At 38.2% G+C, this 23,499-nt stretch overlaps 1 protein-coding gene across 3 annotated transcripts in view; it reads right to left on the bottom strand.

The window, feature by feature from the left end:
* Positions 1-1,619: 1,619 nt before the first annotated feature.
* Positions 1,620-23,499, bottom strand: part of RGS22 (regulator of G protein signaling 22) — a 56,865-nt gene continuing 34,985 nt past the window's right edge. For 2 of the 3 annotated variants that reach the window (XM_056484590.1, XM_056484593.1), the window contains exons 16-26: positions 23,103-23,251; positions 19,861-20,023; positions 19,102-19,245; positions 17,219-17,281; positions 15,094-15,255; positions 12,010-12,189; positions 10,434-10,574; positions 6,773-6,997; positions 4,940-5,042; positions 4,268-4,361; positions 1,620-2,063 (exon numbers count right to left, since the gene is read on the bottom strand). In XM_056484590.1, coding sequence (XP_056340565.1) covers positions 4,288-4,361; positions 4,940-5,042; positions 6,773-6,997; positions 10,434-10,574; positions 12,010-12,189; positions 15,094-15,255; positions 17,219-17,281; positions 19,102-19,245; positions 19,861-20,023; positions 23,103-23,251 — 1,404 coding nt within the window. In that variant the 3' untranslated portion in view covers positions 1,620-2,063; positions 4,268-4,287. Of the gene's footprint in view, positions 2,064-2,156; positions 3,619-4,267; positions 4,362-4,939; positions 5,043-6,772; positions 6,998-10,433; positions 10,575-12,009; positions 12,190-15,093; positions 15,256-17,218; positions 17,282-19,101; positions 19,246-19,860; positions 20,024-23,102; positions 23,252-23,499 lie in introns of those variants that run through there. The other variant, XM_056484592.1, reaches the window with a different exon arrangement.

The raw sequence follows: 23,499 nt of genomic DNA, 5'->3' as shown, positions 1-23,499 counted from the left end.
CCACTAGAACATAAATCTATCCAGAAGTTTTCTAGATTTGCAAGTTTCTGACAAAGAGAATTGGTTTTATTGTCTGTAACAGCAAACTTCCCAGAGAACTGTTGTTCTGCTGTAGACTTCTGAATGTCACAAAGTAGAAGTACTTAAAATAAAAAGGAACACATTTAATTGTGTGCAGGGAGAGGTGTCAGGGTTGTTGAGAAAAACTTTTCTAGCTCTTTAAAACTACTGAGCTCACACAGATGGTAAATCAGCAACCTGAGAGAGAATAGATCTCAAGAGCAAGACAAAAAGACAATAGCAGTACAAGTGTTCTGAAGTTATATACAATCACCATTCAGAATACTAATATTTAGTCAGTCCTCAGACTCTGCTGGAACTGGTCCCTTGGGATGAGGCTTAAACCACTATCCCATTTCTGGTATATCACCAAATAGCAATTCTAGGGTATCTGCCACTGCATTAGATTAGATTCAGTAACCCAGAAATTTAAGGGTCTCTGTCTCTTAATGATTATCTGTTCAGATGCCAAATATTTCTTTAAAATTGACACATAAAATGAAAATAATGATATGACATGTACTTCTAGCTTTACTAATATGTGTGATCTTTCTCAGTTGTATACTGAAGACATGGCTTTGGCACTAAAACAGTGCATGTGTGTGTACATACACCCATATGTTCCAGATACCATGGAGACAGAACAGCAAACTAGATTGAGAGTGAGCTTCAGTTTGCAGCACTTTGAGTGAATAGGGCCAGTTTGAAAAATTCTATTCACTAATTAAGTACATGAAGTACTTATTTTTAAGTTTCATAAACATGTATGGTATTAATGATCCTAACTGTCTGGGAGAGTAGTTTTTTGCATGAGGTAAGTTTGCTGGTAAATTTTTGTTAACTATTTGGCAAGGCTGGAACATTCACGAGGAGTTTTATCATTTATAACAAATATCTGAATAATATTTTTAATTTTTTAAGTCTTCCAAGGGTTAATAATGTCAGAAACTAGAAGCATAAGATAAGCAATATCTACACGTTATATAATTGCCTCAAAATTCCATGAAGGCAAGAATAAAGCAACACATAAAGAGCCTGCCATGCTCCAGCATTTGGTTGCGTGCACTGTACTGACCACAGCAGTAGAAGGTGGCCTCCCATGTGCTTTTTAGGGTGACATACATCACTGCATTTATGGCACTTCATGATTCTTCTCTGCCTTTCACATTAATGAGTGGTAGGCCACACAGTACCACATGTGCTTTGCTCACTACAAGATGCTGCATTCCAACCTCCTCAGATGTATTGAACATTAAAGTTTACTGCATTACTGAAATTTGGGAAAACATAAAAAACAGGGAAAGTATTTTGTGTTTTATTCCCTTGTAGCTTCCACCAAAAACATATTTTTCAGGTAACTCAAACACATAATGGGTGCAGACAAGCACGAAGCAAACTCGTACCATGGGCAAAGGAGGAACTGAACCAATGATCTCCCTTGCTCCTTCTGTAAGAATATATGAGCAGGGCAACTACATCCACAAAAGAAAGTGTATTTCTTCTCTGCCAGTCTGTCTGAAGCAACTCTCAATGGAAACTCCTTACAATTCTTGGTCACTCTTGTGTCAAGAGTGAAGAAGACCATTAGTTGTCCTTAGCTGTCACTCCACACTGAGGAGGAAACCACTCTTGCATGGTCCTTAGCAGCATAACACTCTTGGATGGTCCTTAGCAGCATGATCCGAAGAACCTCTACTTCTGACAAAGGAGACAGGGCTGCATGACTCATGTTCCTTGTCTGAGGGGTCAGGATAGGATTTGAGCCTCAAGATGTATTAATAAATTATTAACACAAGAGCCAGTGTCACAATCAGGTTTTTATGGAACACACTGGAAGATGTTTATTTTCTACCTTTCATCTCATGGTTCTTAATAATATTCCAAGTCGTCATATTTGTTCTATATTTGTAAGAACAAACCTCGCATGCACATTACATTTGTGTCTCCTGGCCACCTCCAATGAATGTCTCTGCTTTCCCTTCCTCAGAGAGATTTTAATATACCTGAAAAGGTAACGAAATGTCATTGCGGAGTTCAGCCAGTTGAAATAATCAGAATAATTATTCAATAAATGCATCAACATAAATTGGGGAAATAAATTTATTGCAAATTAGAATAAATCATTACTTATTCAGGTAGTAGGGGAAAGAAAATAAGAATATCTACACACTTAGAGAAAACACTTTTCCACCATGTTTCCTAGGTTCAAGTTCACTCCAAGCACCTCTCTTTCCCTCATTACCACCACTGCTTGCACTCTGTCCCTTTGGTGAGGCACTGGGGATCCCCTTTTTCCTTCTCACTATTTTTCTCTGTTGCAACATCAATCCTCCACAGGCTGCAGGGAATATCTGTTCTACCATAGAGCACCTCCTTCTCCTCAACTTCCTCCTTAACCTTTTCCTCTTACACTGACTCCTCTGCCCTTGGTGTTCCCTCTGTTGTTTATCACTCCTTTTATTTCTTCCTCCACTCTCTGGCTTTCTTTGCTCTTTCTGAAATGTGTTTCCCCATGGTGCCATGATCTTGGTTGAGGGATCAGCCATGTCCTGTGATGGGTCCATTCAATCACAGAATCACAGAATCACTAGGTTGGAAGAGAACTTCAAGATCCAGTCAACCCATGCCCTAACACCTCAACCAAGCCACGGCACCGAGTGCCACATCCAGTCTTTTTTAAACACATCCAGGGATGGTGACTCCACCTCCCCAGGCAGACCATTCCAGTACTTTATCACTCTTTCAATAAAAACTTTTTCCTAATGTCCAACCTATATGTCCCTTGGTGCAGCTTGAGACTGTGTCCTCTGGAGGCAACTGGGACTTGCTGTGCCCAGCACATGGCAGCCCTGGCCTCTGTCACAGGCCTCCTGCAGCCAGCCTTGCCTTTTATCCCCAGTAGATAAGGTGTGACCTGCCCTGTTACAAAGTGGAGCATTCATGGTCTTTTGTAGCTATCTCACCCTACCAGCAGAGTGGTCAGATCACTATAGGATAGTGGCAGGCAAATTTCCAGTGGCTTTAGAGAGTGGGCTGCAGCTGAAGCTGATGGGATAGACCTCTCAAATCACATGGGACCTCAACTTTCATTGTGTTAGCTTGTACCCCAGCCTGGTGCCTGGCAGGAAGGCAGCTCTCTGGTCTGGAATAGACAGAACAGGCAGAGATGGCTGGGCTGGGCTGGGCTGGGCTGGGCTGGGGATGCAGCAAGGGGTGCAGGTGCCTTGTGGGTCCTGGTCACTGTGCCCAGCTGGAGGTTTGTCAGCCACAGAGCAGGAGCAGAAGCCCTGTGCCAGGACTGCCCACGGTGATCCAGCTCCACAGGGATCAGAACAGGGTGCAGAAGGTAAAGCAGTGTGGAATACTCTCACACCTGCCAGGCACATGAGGCCCCAGGGGGATTACTGGATTACTTTAACTGTAGAACATGGGAAAGAGAGTAACAGGGAAGACCAAGGAATGCTGCAGTTTTCTCTGAAGTCATTTTCAGAAGATGCTGCCACAGGAAGATTATGTTCAGACACTTGGAATTTTAGTGAGGGCAGGACACCAAGTTGCCTAAAATAGCATTAATAAGTACAGAATTAGAAGATGAAGAAGGAGCAGAGAAGGAAGGCAGCAATATTTCAAGTTCTATTAATTTTTTTAAGTCCACCTAATTTCAACATAGGCTTAAAAATACAAAAAACAAACAAACAAACAAACAAACCTCTTCCTTCTAGAAATTCAAGCTTTGAAGCAAAATCTGGTTTTCTATCTTTATCAGGTTTTGGTTTTTGTGGCTTTTTTTTTTCTTTTTTTTTTTTTTTGCTGTCCCACTTCTTTTTCTCAGTCTAATAGTTAATAGGCTTTGGCAGAGGTGATCTATTGCTAATTCTGTGTCAGGTTCTTGACAGTAACTTCATAGGGTCTGAGATTTCTCCAGTCATCTCATGTTCCTATGTAAAGTATCTTAACTGGAAAGCTTAGATAACCTATTTCAGAGACTGCCATTTTGCAAAAAAATTCCATCTGGTCAACATTAGATCTGCTAACCATGGCTGGCGTGAAAAATAACCTTGTTTTCATATGGAGGCTGTACAGCTTCAGTTAAACATGATTTGGAGCAGGATAACTTGTCACTAATGAGCTTCAGCACTGGAAGCAGGAAAACTAGCTTTTAAGAATTCACATTTCAAAGCACATTTGTTGTCAGTCTGGTACTCACTTCCTGCTTCTTGGGAAGATTCAGGGTTTCTGCTTCGTAGGAATGGTGGCTTTAACAAAACTTTCAGGCTTCAGGGAGGGCATAGACAAGGAACCTGCATAGGAAAAAAAATTAAAATTATGTGAAACTGAAGGAACTGAATATTACATAGTGCTATTGCTAGCTCTACTACTAAATGGATATTTTTGATAAATAAACAAACAGGTCATAATATCCTTGGCGTAGACCTACAAGGATATTCACAGCTGAAACAAGGATGAAGCAATGCCTCTCACATCCTCCAAAAACATACTGACAGACTGTGAGAAAGAGTAAGAAAGAGATTTCAGTATCTGCTTGAATGTAAGCTGATGAAGCACAAGAAGCAGGGAGGTGAAATGTGTATGTGATTGCCATGTCACTGCAGAATGAAGAAAAGGCTTTATTTTTCTCTGCAGCAGGACTTCTGCAGTAAAGGCAATGCAAAGATACCCTGCAACTTTTACCTTTCCTTCCTTAAAAAATACACCACTCATGAGTACAGTGCAGAGAGTAACTCCCCTACAGACAGCAAAAGAGAGGCAGAGGTTTCTGTACACAACTCAGAAGAAGAGCAAGCAAGGTCCTTGAACTGGAAGAATTTCACCTAAGCTCTAAGCTTGTCCTGCTAAACTACAGAACTTAGTTAATAACCTGCAGGGAATGATGATGAGGTTTTCTCCAGATCTTCTTGCCTTTTGATGAGTATTCTTTCCTGCTCCAAGGCTTCTATGTACTTGGAATAGTTCCAGGAAGCCTGCAAGAACCATCAAAAACCATCAGCCTTCAGGTCATAACACTGCAGTTTCTGATCCATTCCAACAGTAAGATAAAAAACTTGTTTATGTTATATTCCTACTACTGGATAATTACAAAAATTAGGAAGATTTTTTTCACTACAACATTGTAATAATGGGAAAAAGAATATTGCTGTAAATAAGTAAATCTCAAAACACCATGATTTAAGCACATTTGACAGATAGGATGTTTATATTTATTCTCCATCACCGGTCTGCGAGTTATTCTCTCTCCTTTCTTCTTCAAAAACAAAGCAACAGACCTTTACCCTCCCAAAATATAATCTGTGCTATCAATTTTATCTCTGTGCTACACCCTTAGTCCTCTCCTAGGACTACGATTGCTCTGCTTGACATAAACCCAAAGCAGCAAATGATTTGTGGAGTAGAGAAGAACTATATATAGGAAAAACGGTTTCTAGTGTATGTCCTTTCACTGAACATCTCATTAGCTTCACAGCTCCTGCCTGCCCTCTCCAGCAGAGTTCTGCTACCACTAGAGATGGGTCAACTGGAGATGTCATCCTTTCCTTTTCTAAGGAGAAAATACTGCTTTTAGAGAAAACAACCACAGTTCAGATTGCATGCAAATAACAGGTTGCTCTTCCAAACCAGGATGAGAACTGCACATTTATTTGGCCTGTTTTTTATCTTACAGCATGAGAAGTTTGTCATATCATGATTCAGTAGGAACTTCTAGCACCTTCCTATAATAGAAAGGGGCTTGCAGAAGGAAGAAGAAACTGCATTTTAAAAGACTGTTTATTCTACCTCTTCTTGACGGCTTAAGTGTATGCCAGGGATACACCAGCTTGCTCAACTCTTTTTTTTTTTTTTTTTTTTAATAGATATGAGCAAAAGGAATAAGATCCACTTAGAGGTAAGAATGTAAGCTTATTTATGCAACTCACACTGTGGTTTCATATATTGGGGGTATTTTATGGTACCTTTTTCTATATTCTGCTCTTCACTACCATAATGCCACGGGAAGAGCTCTATGGAATACAAGCAGTGGCCAAAGAGTGATTTATTCCTGATTCACAGGACATATCTGGGCATATGTGGTTGCACAGGTTCCCCGTTATGTTCTGGAAGTGCCAACTCAGCCATGAATGATCCCTTGATACGCCCAATGTAGTGTGTCTGTTTTCCCCATTTCCCAGTCAAATAACTTGCCTCTTCACTACAGATTTGATGCATGGTCAGAGTTGTTATGGAAGAAGTCTCAAAGTGGTATTTGCTGTCAGATTTTCAAACACCTAGATTTCCTAAAAGAGTTCAACTTCAGTTTTTGACATGTGACCAGAACAGGACTCTAGCCTAAACCAAATTCTTTCAGGATATGAATTTCACAAATAATGAAAAGCTTTCAAAACTGAACTACCTTTTATTAAATTTGTCTTTAAATAAAAATTCTTTTTTTAATATATACACCATAAGACCTTTACATTCTGTTAGCTGTTAATACTCAGAACCAACATCTTACAAAAAATTAATAACAAACAAATCAACAACAAAGAAAACTACCTGTAAGGTAGGTAAACTTGTAACAGCAAAGCTAATTGTAGAAGAATGAACAGTTACTGAAGAACATCTGACAGCAGTATTCAAAACCAAACTCCCCCTTCCCCTTTTCCCAAGATAATTTTCTCTCTCTTGAATGACATCTGAAGATACATATAGTATTTACCTTCCTCCCCTGTCCATCCTTAGGTGGTAAAGATACTGGTGATTTTCTCTTCTCATCAAGCTCATCTAGCAAAACACTCTTTGGCAGTTGAGTAAAGGGTTTAAGCTGAGTCAAGGGCTCAGTTTGAGTCAAGGACTTACGTTGAGTCAAGGACTTGAGCTGAGTCAAAGATTTCACTTGAGGCAAGTTTGTGAGTTTTCTCTCTGTTTCTTTACCCTGCGAATGCTAAAAATTCATAATTAGATGTGAACAATAGTTACAGAGCTAAAGTGAAAAGCAAAATCGGAGGAACCAAAAATTGTCATTGGAAATGAGATGCCATTTGCAGTAATGTTTTGTAGTGCTTAGTTTCATCAATCATGATGAGCATATTTTAAAATAGTAGCTGTTTTTTAAAAGTATTTCTTTGTTCTAGTTCACATTTCCAGTCCTCTACACTCCTGTAGACCATTTTCCTTTCAGATTCAATACCTGTTCCAAAATATAACTAGGTGACAGGGCAGATCTGCAACAGAACATATTTTAAGGACAGAGAGGACATTACAAGTCTCTTATTTTGCCTCAGGTATAAATGTAGAATGCAGGATTTGTCCTGATTAATTCCAGCTTGGTCTAGTAGCTGCGTATGAATTACAGCATACAAGTTAGGAAAACAGGCAATGTACAATCTACAATGAAGAACAAGGCATTGTAATCCTAGGCAGACTGCTCTGGTGATTAACTGTTTGTCATTTTCATGTTGGTTTGTTTCACCTTTGCACATTCTGTCTGATGATCCCAAAACTCTTTATAAACACTAATCGATGTTCATATTTGACCACATGAAGAGCTCTCTCCAAGAACTGAGTAATATAACCCTCTCATGTTCCAAGGGAGAAAGTGAGGGTAAAAAAGGGAATCAAATGGCTCCCAAAGTCACTCAGTAAGTCCCTGAAAGACCTGGAAAAGGATCACCCTATCTTGTTTCCTTGCTCCCAAAGTGCATTTTTCTTCCCCATTATTCCCACTGTCCTATGAGCCCATCAACTGTAAGAGTGACTTTTGGGTACAGAACTGCCCAGGCAGTGTGATGCTGATCTCTGCAGAAGAAGGCTCAGGAACTTCTGCAGCACACAGTTGATGGAATAGGGATGCCAATGCAAACACAGAGGCAGAGTGAATACTACTGCACTGCAGTTTATGTTTGCTGGCTCTCTCAATGAGAATGGTGAATTAAGCAAGGTCTTTAAAAAGGACTCTCATAATAAATTAAACAATGTTATAGTGAGTTTAGATCCCATGCCATTACACCACTTACTAACAAATAAGCTTATTGCTAAGAGACATGGCAGAAACACGGAAAAGGAAAATTGATAGCTTTCTTTGCTGAGACTGTGGAAAGAGTACATACAAATCTACAATGTAAGTTAAAGCTAAAAATTTAAAGCTATTTTGTGCACTTGAAAGCAAAAAAAATCCAAAATCTACTTTGGAGATAAAATGCAATTATGTATACAACAAATTACTAGTACTGGCATCAAGACAGTCTGTAAAAAGGGACTTATATATTTGAAAGCATGTGGCATGTGCATCTAGCAGCTAACAAAGGAACAAGTCCATTGCCAGGATGCCTTTGATAGAATTTGCCCCTTAAATAACAAATTGGTGCACAAAAATTATTGAAATAGTCAAACAATACCAAGTTATGCATCATTGCTCAATGAAAAGCTCCTTGTCTGACCATTTTTTCCACTATACTGCATGAAAGTCCAACTCTTATCTGTTCAGTTCTAAAACTGAGGTGAGCACAGGTAGATTCAGTGCCCTAGGGACACATGTAAAAAAAGAAGAAAGCAAATTCCTCCTCTAGGACTATGATTGCTCTGTTTGACATAAACCCAAAATAGCAACTGATTTGTGGGGTGGAGAGGAGATATATATAAGAAAAGCTGTTTCTAACCCTTGCCAGAGTGAGCCTGGTGGGGCAGAGGAAACATAGTCCTCATTTCCATTGCCAAGAAATCATCACCTTCCTCAAGCCAAAAAGTGAACCTGCTATTACTCATGCTAGATGAACCTTATCAGTATGCTTCAGGGATACTGAATCATTTGAATTATGTTGTCACCAAGAGGACAAAAATCTCAGGCAAGAGAATGGGAAATAGCAAATTCTTCAAACAACAGCAGAAAAGGAAAAGGACTTTTAAACTAATAAAAAATTATTAAAAATAATTATCTGTTGCATCCATTCTTTTAAGAGATTTTAAAAGGTAACTGGTTTACTGTTTTGGGGTTTTTTTGTGAGAAGAATAGTCTACAAACTGTTTACAGAGCTGCATTCTCTGCCTGTCACTTTCTAAAATTTCTTACTCTATTTCCCTGCTTAGAACTGTAATTCATCGTTCACATTTGTTCTCCATAAAAGCCAGGCTTTTGCCCTCCTGCCTAAGATTTTCTCTTTATTCCTTGATCTTGATCAGAAATCTCATAGACAGGCAACAAACAGATGGAAAATAAGTCTGTGAAAATGCAAAAGTGCATTACTTTGAAATATTGCATTCTTGCACTATAAGTATTGCCAATGGCCTTGGCAGATGCATGTATATGGAGACAATGTGCTTTGGAGAAATGAAGATGAGTTCCTGGATTTTGGACTTCCCTTGACAGTGGTGTGTGGCCATGAGTAATGTTTCACTGGTCCTCAGCTTTCATGTGCCTAAAAGAGGATAACAGTGTTTGCATGTTCTTATGGGCCTTTGTCTTTATCTGTCCAGATACCTGTGTGGTTTGTATCACATGGAACATCTCAGCACATGTACATGGCATTTACATTACGTAAAGGTCTCTGTAATGCTACTTATTACAGTTTGCAAGTCCAGTATTTTCTCTGCCCTTAAAAGAATGTTCTCTCCTCAACGCTTGCCAAACAATTGTATTTAATAAAAAATAAACTTTTTCAAAGCCTATAATCAATAGAAAAAGAAGTCCATTATATTTTAATTTTAAAAATCCAAGAAAAACAATTTTACAAACAAGCATTCCATTGTAGAGGTCACACTTCTGTTAATGCTCTGGAACTGTTTGGAAGCTTGCTGTGAACAGTCTAACGATTTCACTTTCAAAGCTGAGAAATATTCAAGAAAAGGCAAAGATTATGCAAAGCAATTGCCACATATTCTTTTTTTAATAATGTGCAGGATTTTCAAATGGTCCTTCTGGAAAATAGTTACGAAATCAATTTTGGTTTGGGTTTGGTTTGATTTCAGTAGTGATCTAGAACATAAATTATAATATAAGACAATACATCATGAAAGTGCAAACAGGTCTGCAGTAGCCCACAGTATACATGGACTGTACACAGATTTATTGTTCTTAATTCAGCCTTCTTTTTTGCTCTTCTCTTGGCACAAAAGGTGACTAAAATACATTTTTCCTCTGGTTAATGAAATTAGTATTCTATTGACTTATCTGCTTCAAGTTATATATGTATATACATATACTATATGTATTGGCAAAATTGGGAACTAATCAACTTAGGACCAGGTTATATATAAAGCTTGAAATCTAACAAGATTTGGTAGCTTTGGATCAGGCTGAAAAAGGGATATTTTATTTTATTTTATGTATCTTTGCTTATGTTATTCTGTTCATTAGCGGTCACCTGAAACTTTACAAGCCTTACCTTTGCTGTTATCCCTTCCTTCTTTCGCGTCTCTTTTTCCTTTTTTTTCTCCAAGGTAACTAGAGTTTTCTCACTATCCCGATTGCTTTGGAACTCACAAAATTCTGGCCAAAATTTAAACAGAAGAGCAAAAATACTCATCTGTGCAGGAAGAAAATAAAGTCAATCTTGACCGTATTAAGGAAACAGTTGACTGTAAAATAAAATGCAGAATGAGATAACTATTTTTTTTGAACACACAGCCTTGTTCCTCCCACGTACTCTGTCCTGACATTTCAGCCCAGCTTTGCCCAGCACATGCTTTTCATCAGTGTGTTTATTACTGGTGAAAAATCTTCCTAAAACACAGTTAAAAGGCACTTTCTTTTTTTATATTTCCCTAAACAATTGTTTGCATTAATGAAAACATCCATCACTTTTTACAAGTATTCTTGATAAAATATACACCAGTAGAATTGCTTTTGCACCAGTGTTCTGCTCAAGTATTTCAAATATTCAGTTCATGAGGGAGAGGGCTTTTTTCCCCCTCCTTAAGAGAAAGGAAATACTTTTTTGCCTCTGGAAAGGCTCTTAAACCACATTACAGATCTATGAGCAAATCTTGGATAATTTTTAAATGATATAATCTCTCACAGGGTCGTTTTTGAACTAGAATAAGAAAAACAATTTTAGAAAAGCAAACAGAGGGGCTCAGTGAATTCTGTTGATGCACGTACTAAGGCTCACATTTTTCAATTTATTTAGATGTTTAATTTGCATTGAGAAACTTGGCTTCAAAGGAGCCAAGCATGCTCACTGCTTCTGGCTCAAGAGGCTTGAAAGTGACATGTGAGCCACTGTTGGGTTCCAGTCCCAGCTTTTTGGCCTAGTTCTTCCTTTATTTTGTGCCATATTTCTGGAGTTCACTGGGTTTTACACAGGCTGAAATGAGACTTCTCTTTCTCTTAGGACCTATATGAATCCTTTTCTCTGACAAGTCATTCATCTATTGTCATCCAAACACTTTATAGACTCTCAGTTGATGTCTAAAGGTGTTGGTGGCAATTTTATAGGAAAAGAAGAACAACTACTTCTCTTGGACTTAGAAGATAAGTCAAGGCAGTATCAAGGGATAAGAAAATAGTAAGTCTGTAAAGGTTCCAAAATTGCTATTCAACCTGATTAATAGAAAGATCAAAGAGAAAATTGTCTACAGCCATTTAATACACACTTTCTGTAATAAAGAAGGGAAGACATTCAGCAAGTTAAGCTGCCTTTGTGCTTTACTCACATCTGCATTTTTCATAAGACATGAAACCTGTAAACTTTCTAACTACAAATTACTTCTGTGACATTAACCAAGTGGTAAAGAACAAGCAATTAAGAACATAGACAGAATTAATTTCCACTGCCAGAATTCCTAACAGTATATATCTGAGGACTCTCTTCCATCTCTACCTTACAGTCATTAAAATATATGACTATACTTTTCTCCTTCAAACCCAGACTTATGTATGGAGTCCTAACTGTCACATAAGCAATGAAGACTGTTCTTAAAATCAGTAATAGCCTATTTCAGATTTAACTGGCTTCTTACCTGTGCCTCTCTAAAAATATAAGGTCCTAGTTCTTTCCTGCGCTCCACAATCTTCTTTGCTTGTTCAGGTGGGATATCAATCTGCAAAGCTGGGGGTATGGCAGAATTAATAAAGCAGTCAATAATAGCTGTGATCTTTTTCTGAACCATGGTATCATCACAATGAGAATGGCACAAGTCCTGAAAGATGAAAAATAGCATTTTCAGTCAATGGAGGCAGACACACATAAGAACCTTTACAGGGCACCAGTGATCAAAGAGCAATAGTCATACAAAAATAATTATACAATTGATTCCTTCAGTATGCAGGGCAAAATTCTTTTGGTAAATGTGCATGGTCAAAGCCATACTTAAGACATGCACGGGACTTCTGATTTGCAAATGCAGATACATAGCAATCACTGGTTTTAGGTGATAATCTCTGCCTGCATGTTCAGATGGAACAGCATAGATATTAAGTGCATTACTGGCAAATAGGAGATTTCTGAAAAGAGAAACACATCTACAAGTGTGAAATGCACTGATTTTAACAATGAGCCTGCTATGACTTGCATAGCAATGATAACTAAAAGATAAATAAATACTTTAAGTGCTCCAACAAAAGGGGGGAAATATTTAGAGGGTACAAGATATTCTAAGGAGGGATGTTTTCACAAGAGGGGACAATGTCAGCTACGAGTACAATCTTCCAGTTATTGAAATCTTCTACTTTTGCCATTTGTAAAGATTTTCTAGTTTCCCAAAATTCAGAGTTTGAAAAATTCTGTACACTATAGAATACAAAACAAACCTGAACTTACAGGAGTGAAATGTCAAAGGAACACTGAGTTTTCTACTTTTTTAATGTGATCCTATTGTTCTTGTAAAACCTGTTATTACTGCGTTTTAACACCCTGATGATGTCATCATTGGACTTTGACATAAAGGAAAAATAATTTTAAAAGTGTCTTTCCAACATTTTGAAATATGGACTTTCTCTCTATCCATACATTTCAAGAAATTTATATGACACTAGACAACTATCACATGTATCTTAGAGACACAATGAGCACTCCAGGGTTTTCAGTAAGAGAGCTCCTTAAATGAAGAATCTGAATTAAGTTTTGGTATAGAAGGCTATATATTTACTTTGCAAAGATATTAAAACCATGTCTTTTAAAACCACCAGAAATGTGGTATGTGAAAGAGTTGGCTTGCTTTGTTATGAATACTTTCCATTTTGGGAAGGAAAAAAAAAAGAATGATAACAACTATAAAAAGAAAGTAAGACAGTGCAAAAAAACATATTCAATATATCCTAAGGATATATATTATGGCTCTCTTTGCTTATCTAGCACAGAAGGCAGAGAGCTGTAGTAAGAGGGAAGACAAACAAGCAATATGATATGAAGAGAGATGAGACTGAGCATAGATGAGCAGATGGAAATGATACATCGAGTTATGTTTCTTTATATTTGTTTAAAAAAAAATCTTGGTTTTGGGTTGTGCCGCCAGCCTAATGGGTTATGGGGAGCAATGCAGTCATTGACTCCTAAAGGGAGTTCTCTCTAAACTGATGGCATGATAGGGCTCAGACAATACAAGTATGCACAGTGCAAAGTGCTGCCCACGCCTTTGGCAATATTCCTGCAGTTCAGCCTGACCCACAACACTCCTACTACTCCAGCCCTTTGCATCTACAAAGAGCATCAGCTGCCAACTGTGACAATTTGCATGCATGGAGAAATATGGCCAGATTGTACTTCTTCTTGATAACAAGACAAATAAAATTAACATAAATGCACGAAAGGGGATAGGACAAAAAACAATGAAGGCTTTCTTTAGTGAGAAGTTCTACAAAGAAGAGTTAAGACTACACTCCACATTACTTTGCAGAAAGTTTCCGTGTCCTCCGTGATGTAGCAATGAGGAGTCACAGGTCTAAAAAAAAATCTAATATCTTGAAAAGGATTTATGTCATGGAACACCAGGTGCCTTCATACCACAGTTTTAATCTAAGCTAGTCACTCTGTAACCATGAGAGAGACAGCAGCACCCCAGATAGCATTTCAAACAGTGATTCTTTGCCTGGGATCAGAGCCTTTGTAGGGAGGGAACAGAGATTGTTCCCTGGAAACAGAGGAGCTTCACCCTCTAAAGCAGACACCAAATTCAAATTCATAAAATTAAACAGTGAAAATACACTCACATGCCTACAGCAGATCTCCAAGCGTTACTGCAACATCAGCTGTCTTTACAGCCCAGTTTCTGAGCACATTAGCTAATCTCATGCTCCCTGCCTGCCAGGTGCACATTGGCTGTGTTCAGGAGCCCAGGAGTGGTTCTGCATTCTGGCAGCACTTTTGCATCAGGAATGTCCCAGAGGCAAAAGGGATGAGGAACACATGAAAGATCTATGGTGTCCCCGCATTCAGTCCAGGGTATTCCTAGGAGGCTGCAGCAGGATTTAAAGTTTCACCCCAGAGGTTTCCCATTGTGTTTCAACCCACACAGAAGCAATTTCATAAAACTACATGTATTTGGGAGAGATATAATCCCTGACCTTTCCCATCACATTTCACTTTGGTCCCAAGTTCAGCTCAAGTCCAATTTGATTTTACAAAGTGCAAGGGAGCTGCGGTCTGCTTTGTACATACAGGTTTTTTTGGTAGATACCATCTTTACATCTGTAGATTTGCCTGAACTTTAAATTTATCTCTCATTTTTTGAGAAATTACTAAATTCAGATAGCAGCTATAAAGACAGAATGAGCATTTCAATGATTGCATATTTCTACTGCTCAATAGATATATACCAAACTGGGCATTAGTGAGATAGCAGGGTTCCTTTAGAGACTGTACAGAATGCTACAGTTTGAAGAAGCATAAAGAAATACAGGGATAATGCATTTGAGTCAAGAGTAGCTACCCTTAAGAAGTGAGGATTTTCACTAAAGAAAAAAACAGTTTAAACAGTTAAAGAGGCTTTACTATGAACAACAGAATGTCTATAGATATTTTTGTTAAAATTCTCCTAATATGCAAGAATGGATGCATTTGCTTACAAATGGAATGCTATTCCCTTTGCTGTGTTTTACCACCATACCTTATACTTTTGCACCTCTTGCCAAAAGAGCACTCCATTCCCCAGTCGCTCTCCCTTCAGTGCCACAAAGCGTTGAAACAGATTTGCTGTCACTGGATCCAGCAGCGCTTTGCGGAAAGCAATTATATCACTAGATGAAGAAACACTCTTATTGTCCACATGCTGTCAAAAGAAGAAATAGATGCACCAAACAAACTTTGTTTCAAAAAAGCAATAACAAAGGCATTAGTTAGTGTAAACTGTCTGATTCTTATCTTTGCACTGACCCTAACTTTCAGTAGTTTATGACATGGATACAATAAAATGTGGCAAGGTTTCATTTCTTCCTTTCTTTTTTTTTTTTTTCCAGTTTGGTTTGGGGAACATTTTTTGGAAGATGTGATGGGAGAGGAAATGACTGACAATGATTTAGACCATATGACTGCATACTATAAAGTATAGAAACAGCTATTGTTATTGATTATGGTAATGGGCTACTTTTCTAGAGAACAGTTTGAGTTTTATGCAAACAAACAACAAAGGAAAAGGAACACACAAACCACATAGCTTAAAGTAGTAAAATGCTTCTGACAGGGATCTCACCAACAAAATGAGGTTTGAAATGTGTTGCTATGATCACCCACACAAGCCAGAGAGTTTGCTCTCTGTGAAATAAAGCTAACAATAGTAAAATAGAATTTCGAGTCATTGAGACATTTTGGAAATCCTCATGCTGCCAAGCCCAGAACAGTAGGCAGCCAGGAAAGGGTGGAGAAAGAAAGATGGCTTATGCAGGGACAGTTTGTTTGAACTGAAGTTCATGCTGGCCTGCTTTCCTGAACAAACAGTTCTCGTGCTGTTGCTGAGGAGCAAGCCAAACAACCCCCTTTTGTTATCAGATGGATGAATGAAAACCATCTTCTAAAAGTGGTTTAAAACTCTTGAAGTCCTGGAGGGGTGGAGTGCTGTTCAATGGTGAGCATCGGTCAGAAACATTTTTAGTTGTTGCCAATAGTCCTGGAAATCTAACCTGATCCTAAGCTGAAAGAGTTTCTGCAACTTATCTTAAAAGCAGAGGTAATGCTCAGTGTCCTGTCACAGAACCTGCCAGAGGTGACAGCCTACCCTGGCAAGAAGGAAGGTGGTGTCCAGAGGGTCCTTTGGTGAAAATAGTCAGCTCAATTTAGGCAGTAGAGTTGGATCTTCTAAGCCCTTCTCCACTTCTCCAAACATGTTCTATTCCCTGTGACCAGGATTTAGGGGGCTTTTGAGAAAAACTATTTCTAGGGCATATTCATGAAGGGAAGAACAAAATGTTGCTTCCATCCCTACACCAGTATATAAACACTGCTTATTTTATGGGTCAACAACCTCTAAGCAGAACATGGAGAATAACCATCTTCCAGACAAACAGACAAAGAAAACTCAGTTAACAGAGCCCACATGCACTTTGGATCCCTTTTGTCCTGATGGTTTTCATGGATAATTGGTGACCGGGTCTCTAGTTTGATTTCAACAGACAATAAAAGTTCAACTGAACAAATGTACACAACTTGTATGCTGGCAATCACAAAAAGTTCACTGCTCTTCAAGAGGAAAAAACTGGCAAACATCTGATGAAATGTATTATTACAAAGGTTTAAAAAGTTTAAATTTGATATTATCTCAATGCTGTGAGATTAAAATACAATTCTAAATGAAACAGATACTGTGAGATATGATTAAACCTGCCCACTCTACTGCATACTTCACATTCCCTTTTGTGTCTGCACGTAATCCACTTGCAATAATAAATAAACTACCAGATGCTGGAATGAACAGCTTGTCCAAATAAGTCCACTGCATGCAAAATACAGATAAATGTGAATTAAAGGTACAATATTAGTTTGAGGAGTGTTAATAGTGCTCCAAAGCCCAGGACATGAAACCTTTATTTTCAAGTATGACCTCTCCAGACAGAAAAGGGGAGAAATTTACCATGAACATCCAGCAGTAATGTGAGCAATCAGTCCACTGCAATCAGTACAGTCATGATTGCTTTTAAAAGCATCACACTGTCAACAGGGAAATTGTGAAGAATGTGCAAGGTCCAAATGAAAAAGACTGTGAAACTACAGACACAAGAAACATAGTAAATTTCACTTGCCTTCCGCATACTGGTTGTCTTTTGCTGGTCTTTGTGTGAAAGATCTTCAGTTGTGTCCCTTATCTATAGTTGAACAAAAGATTATTATTTTATTATTATAATATTCTTGTTTTCTGGTCTGCCTTGTAATGATTAAGACCACAGTAGTAGAATAGCTCATATGTCTTCTTACAGATTTTATGTCTGAAACTTGTTGTGGACCTGCACAAAATGCCATCCCTTCTTCAGCTATAAATGAGTGCCTGCTCATTAAGACTGAGAATTAGTGAAGACAAGAGGCAATAGCAGTCAAACTGTATTCCATTAGTGGTGGAGTTTACTCATAATGTTCTCAGGGACCACTTATGTGAGGAATAAATTTTGGGTTTGATATTTTTTTAGTATGAAATGATTTTAGTTCCTTTGTACAGCTGTATCAGAAATACAGACTTGATCCTGCAACTGCTTTGTAGCTAAATTGCACCTCAAACAAAGGACAGGTTTCCTGAATAAGGACTACATAGCATGCCCACAGTTCTGTCACAGTGAAATATGAAGCTAGTGGAGAATGTCATCTGGTTTCACTTCTTCTAAAATACTTTCTTCGAAGAACCTTTTCATCCTCTACATTTTCAATAAGAAAGAGAAAAGAGCAATTGGACATAAACGGAGTTAGGAGAAGACTAAAAGCTCATTAGAAGTATGTATTTCCTGTAAACTGTTTATTTGAGTTGAATATAGCATTTTCTAAACTACTTGGGCTAATCTCCCTGCCAGCACGGTGCAGCAGGTGCAAAAAGAGGCAGGAGCTAGCTTCCAGGCCTGGGAGCAGCTTAGCCTTACTGCCTGGTCTTCTGCCAGGGCTTCTAAAGGAGGCCAAGTTCAGCTAAAAAAGGCAGAGGGTTAGGATTTTTTAAAATTTAATTAACATAACCATTGTTAAAATCACAGTTTCTCTTATTAAAACCTGTACTTTTCAGATTGCTTAGTGCTCTGAATCAATGGAAAAGATTCAGTTTATATGCACTTCTGACAACACTTCTGACAATTTTCATGATGTTAAAGATGATAGAAAACAAGTTTTATGAATCAATGCAGCTGCATATGTGTCTGCTTGGTGGAACTGTGAAGTTTCCTTTTGCTATGACATTCACATGTCAGAGCTGTTGTGGAAGTGCCAAACACCAAGTCTTTGCATCTGTCACCAGCAGGATGGATCACATGGATGGATGGATCACAGCCACAGAGGCACTCATGAAAGGCAGATGTTAGCTCTGCCCATTCCTCAGTCTTTCTAATGAACCAGCAGGAGTGAAAGGCTCCTCACTCCCAGCCTTTTGGCAACTTTCTGAAGTAACAAATTGCAGCAAGGCTTGTAGCAGTTAACCTCCCCACTCAGAAGAACTTCTCCAGTCCTGAATTCAATTCTACAGGCACTGCAGCTTCAGACAGGAGAATGTGGACAGCATAAGAGAAAGAATTAAGGCATGGGAAGCTCACTCATTTGCTTGTGTTCTGTTCCCTTGGGCAAATCCTTTACACAAAGCAGTTATTTTCTTCAGTGTGCAACTGTATGGCTATGGCAAAATGGCATAGGGAGAGTGTAGCACTACAGCAAAAATTAGGTCACTCTTCTGGCAGCCTGGATGGCAGCAGAGCTAACACCAGCTCCTTCAGATTTAGGATCTAACAATAATACTGTCAGCTAAACTAAGCCTTTAGATGAACTTCCTTCACACTTATTAAGATAAATGTTTCAACCTGTACATGCTACAGCATCTCTTTCAATGTAAACTGATAGTAAGTTGTGGGCTGCTTTTCCTCTGAACCTTTTTATCCCAATGGTAAATTATGAGCCAAACAAAAAACCATGCCTTTATGTGTTGCCATTGTCAAAAAATTACCTTTGCTTGTCCCTCTGGCCCTTGGTGTTCATCTGCCAGGAACAATGGCAGCCATTGTTTTTCTAATCTCTTCTGGACGCACTGCTGAGCTGCCAAAAGTTGATCATGAAGGCTTTGTCTCCTTCCTCCACCTGAATGCATTAGCTAAGCAATCCAAATACAATAACACATGACATAAACTTTTGTGTATACCAAAAGTCCTTTATCTCTCTACATCCTTGATTTAGCAAAGCATGAGCTTAACTGTAAGCAAAGCACTTAATGCATGCTTACCCAAGGCTCACATGTACTTTTCATAAAAGGGAACAGATTACATTTGTCCCTACCTATAATAGGATACAGACTCTGGCAAATAATGCCCCAGCTTGACCAAGTAAATTGCCTAAGCATCAAGATGTATCAGAGTACCACAGCTCAGACTTGCTGTCTGTGGCTTTACTGACATACTAAAATAGAAAGCTGGAACAAGTTACTGTGCTTGAAAATAATTTTTACACCTTTTCTGAGCTGTCTTGTGCATGCTCTGGCTGTGGCCTCAGATCACCATTTAAGAGAGATGTTCTGTAAGAGGTAAGGAGAAAAAGCCTGAACAGGAAGGAAGGGACCTTTCCAACCAGGATAGAACCAGATTTCTGGCCAAAAATACGGTAAGATATGAGGAGAAAGCTTGGGTAAAAGCTGGAGCAAGCCCACTTATGGATTTTAATCTCAGTCACAGTCACAGTGATTGTTCTTCATTAATGTCCCTGTAACTCCTACCTTTTCTTGTTGTTCTCTGGTAGCTGGGCTGTTGGGTCCAAAGAAGTACTTGTTGTTTAAGTACTTGGTTTTAATGTCTTTAGATTTTTCATCACTTTTTTCTTTATCCTTGTCGAGTGTCTTTTTGAACTCTTCAATATCTAGCCAGCACATGAGATCCATGCTACAAACAAATTTAAACAAAATGTTATTTCAATACTGAGTTAATTTCATCAATATTCTAGGGAGTTGTTAGTTTAACCACAACCCACCAAAGTATTCAAGACCTAAATACCAGGTCAGATTGGGCTGAAATTTTGTCATTTTTTTCCCTGCTAATACCATCTGCTGCGACCATGGCACTTGCTGAACAGGCAGAGCAAACTTACATCTTAGAGATCTCACTTAGGGTGCCATCTGGGGTACCCTGAAAGGACTAACCTCCTCAATATGCCCCTGCTAAATCCAGCAGGGACTGTGAACCAGAACCATAGTACAGAGCTCACAGAGAGAATGAAAAATGAAACAGATGAGAGTTTGAATTGGTACTGAGGCCACAAGCCACTGAGAGACGAGTTGACGCCTCCTGCTCTGCCTCCTTGTTATATTGCCTGAGAAAGGAGCAGGGATAACAGCTGGGAACATCAGCCCAAGAAATCATCCCCTTCCTGCCCCATGTGAAGTACTAGAGTTTAAGTCAGTCTGCAGTTAAGCAGATAAAAACAGTTAATGGCAAAATTTGTTACTAGGGCTTTTTGTGGGCTGCTTTCTCATAAATTAATGATTCTACTACTTATTTCATTAGTCATAGTCAGTGACAAATCTTTTCAATTATGCAATCCTCAATCTATATATTGTTCATAATATTTGAGTGCACACTATATAAATTTGTTTTCATAGAATCATAGAATGGTTTTGCTCTTTTAACCAGACAACAGAATAAATATCTACAGTTTCAGTTTAATTTATTTGACTGTTTTCTGACAGTATCTTATTAGCTGAAGTTCTATAAGCATTTTAGTGAGTACATTCACTGTATTGCAGCAGGAAATATGAAAGTGAATTCAGACAAATCTGTTTCAGTTCTCCATTTGATTAATAACTGGCTTTTTCAAAACATTAATCTATGAGTAAAACATTCAAAAGCATCTGACTGATTTAAGAACAGATGTTCTCCTTTCAAAAGTCTTTTGAGACCCTTACAGAAACCTAAGTTCTACTGAGACTGAAATTCTTTAACTTGCTAGTTCATCATGAGTAAGTTCACCCAAATACAAGTGATCCAAATTACTGTGGTTTATGGAGTAACTCCTTGGCATCTACCTATAACAACTGACCAAATATGTGCATCTTTTTAAAAAATCCTAAAGTGTGAAGATTAACCATTTAGTGGTAGCTCATCCTGGCATACTGGATCAGGAGCACATCCATAGTCAATTAGCCTGGCGAGACTAACAAGTGGCAATTCACTAACCAGAAGTAACACAAATTGTCCTGCAATTGTGTGAATATATCCTATATATTTAACAAAGCATTAATTAATGGAGCTTTGTTTAGTTTCTTACTAGAATTTGTGAGCAGGTACTCAGCACCTGTCCTTCCTGAAACTTGGATCACTTACAATTGGACATAATCAGAACCGTAAGTTTTGATGAAAAGGCAAATGACGTGTTTGTTGGTTTTTTCTGAAATTTTCCAGACTGCATTAGTTCTAGGATCCCTCCAGCTTATAGTATCATTAAGCACCTTTATTGTAGTGTGCCAGCTGGACTCCAGTAACTAGTCTGGACCCAACCCTAAAACACTTCTGTGAGACCTTTTCAAATGTTTGTCTTCATCATGAAGGTTTACAAAAAAGAAAAAATAAACGCTCCATAAATGAAACATTTCTCTGCCAGGCTCTACCACTTAAGATGGGACTTGTCCCATCTTGTGATTAACAAAGAATTAGGAAATATCAGAGGCAATTCAGCACACCTGTCCATGACCATGGACATGACCATGTCCGTGTTATCTGCTGATTCCTACCATTTCCCCATTTAGAGAGGAACTCAAGAATAGTGGTCTCTGAACTGCAGTGTGTGAAGAAGGTGTGCAAGACCATTTGTTGAGGGGCGGGATAAAAATATTAAAACTTTAGTAGCACATGTCTATAATGTAGTAAAATTTTTTTATATATTTATTTATATATATATATCTATGTGTATATATATATATATATATGTATATATATGTATATATATACACATATATATATACACACACACACACACTAGGGTTCCATGCTCAAGAAGTTTTTACTGATGAGATGCATGAGCAAAATGTTGGGAGACCACTTCTCTATACAACTAGCTCAGAAGTCACCTGACTACAGGCAGCTACACCATAAAACTTTCCATCTGAACTCATTATCTGCAGTCCTTTTGTAGTCATTCCTAATCTTAGGAATGATCCATCCAAATGGGTTTTAGATGTTACCTTCAGAATTAGGAATATTGCGTCCAGAAATGTATATTACTCTCTCTGACTACAAAAATGATAAGCAGAAGTGATGACATTGAGTCTTGGCCAGAGGAGTTTTGTGCCAGATGCCCCTTTCTGGGCACTTCTGAAAAAGCTGACCAATATCCAACGTAAAGCTATAGCAGTGCTTGACTAAAAGCAACAGCAAATATGTAAAGCACCAACTCATGGGAAGTCTGGTTAAAGGAAGGAAGTGACAATTTAAAGACAAAAGAAAAAGTGTCAGCTCCTGTTTAGATCTTACTTTTAAAACAAACAGGCTCACTTTTTCAAAGACCCTGCCTAAGATTGTATCTGCTACAAGCTAGTACTTAAATCTGTTCAGCAACACAAAACTGTGGTTGCTGTCACACTGTGAGAATAACATGCCTGTTTTCTATTTGTACATTTTTATAATAACCAGCTTTAATTTTTAAAATTAATTAAATTGAATATATACTAAAAAAAGAGAAAATTTTACTCATTATAGGCTAATTGTTCTACTCAGGGGTTTGCCACTAATCAAAGCAGAAACTGAAAGCAGAACTGTAACACAAATATGTTTTGACAGGAGAATTTTTACCCCAAGCATGTTAAGACAATTCAGTTGTCTGAACAATGTGTCTGTGTGTTTCATAAATATGCAAAAGCATGTTTTAAAAGACTAAAATCTGTCAACATTTAGATAGCCTAGATCATTAGCAAATATTTCTTCTGAACTTAGAAACAGGTAAAACAATAGTAATAATGAAGAAACGTACCTAGCAGAACGCTTACTAAGAAAAGCCCGGAACTGTTCTAACTTCTCTTTGTCATGGATCAGGTCAAATAGATTTGGACCTGCCAATTCTTTAGGACCTTGATGCAAGTGCTGATCTTCTTTGAGGGCTCCCTTGTCAGAAACAGTACTCTGAGAGGAGAAATTATTTTGCTTGCATAAGTGTTTTTTTCATCATTGTATTTTGCTTAGTCTAATAATCCTTGCATTAGATAACCTATCTCTGTAAAATAGCTTTCTAATCACTGAGAAAATAAATTAAGGCTCCAGCTCCTAGCAAGCTTTACTTTTATGTTTGCTTTAAACATATCAGTGTCTGCAGGTTCCATAATCCAATAATCCAATAACCCAATACCTGTAATTCACTTGAAATGGAGGCA

This window comes from Oenanthe melanoleuca, chromosome 2 (assembly GCF_029582105.1).
Source record: "Oenanthe melanoleuca isolate GR-GAL-2019-014 chromosome 2, OMel1.0, whole genome shotgun sequence".
Taxonomy (NCBI): domain Eukaryota; kingdom Metazoa; phylum Chordata; class Aves; order Passeriformes; family Muscicapidae; genus Oenanthe; species Oenanthe melanoleuca.
The sequence above is the reverse complement of the archived record's forward strand: the minus strand, read 5'-3'. Positions and strand labels throughout refer to the sequence as shown.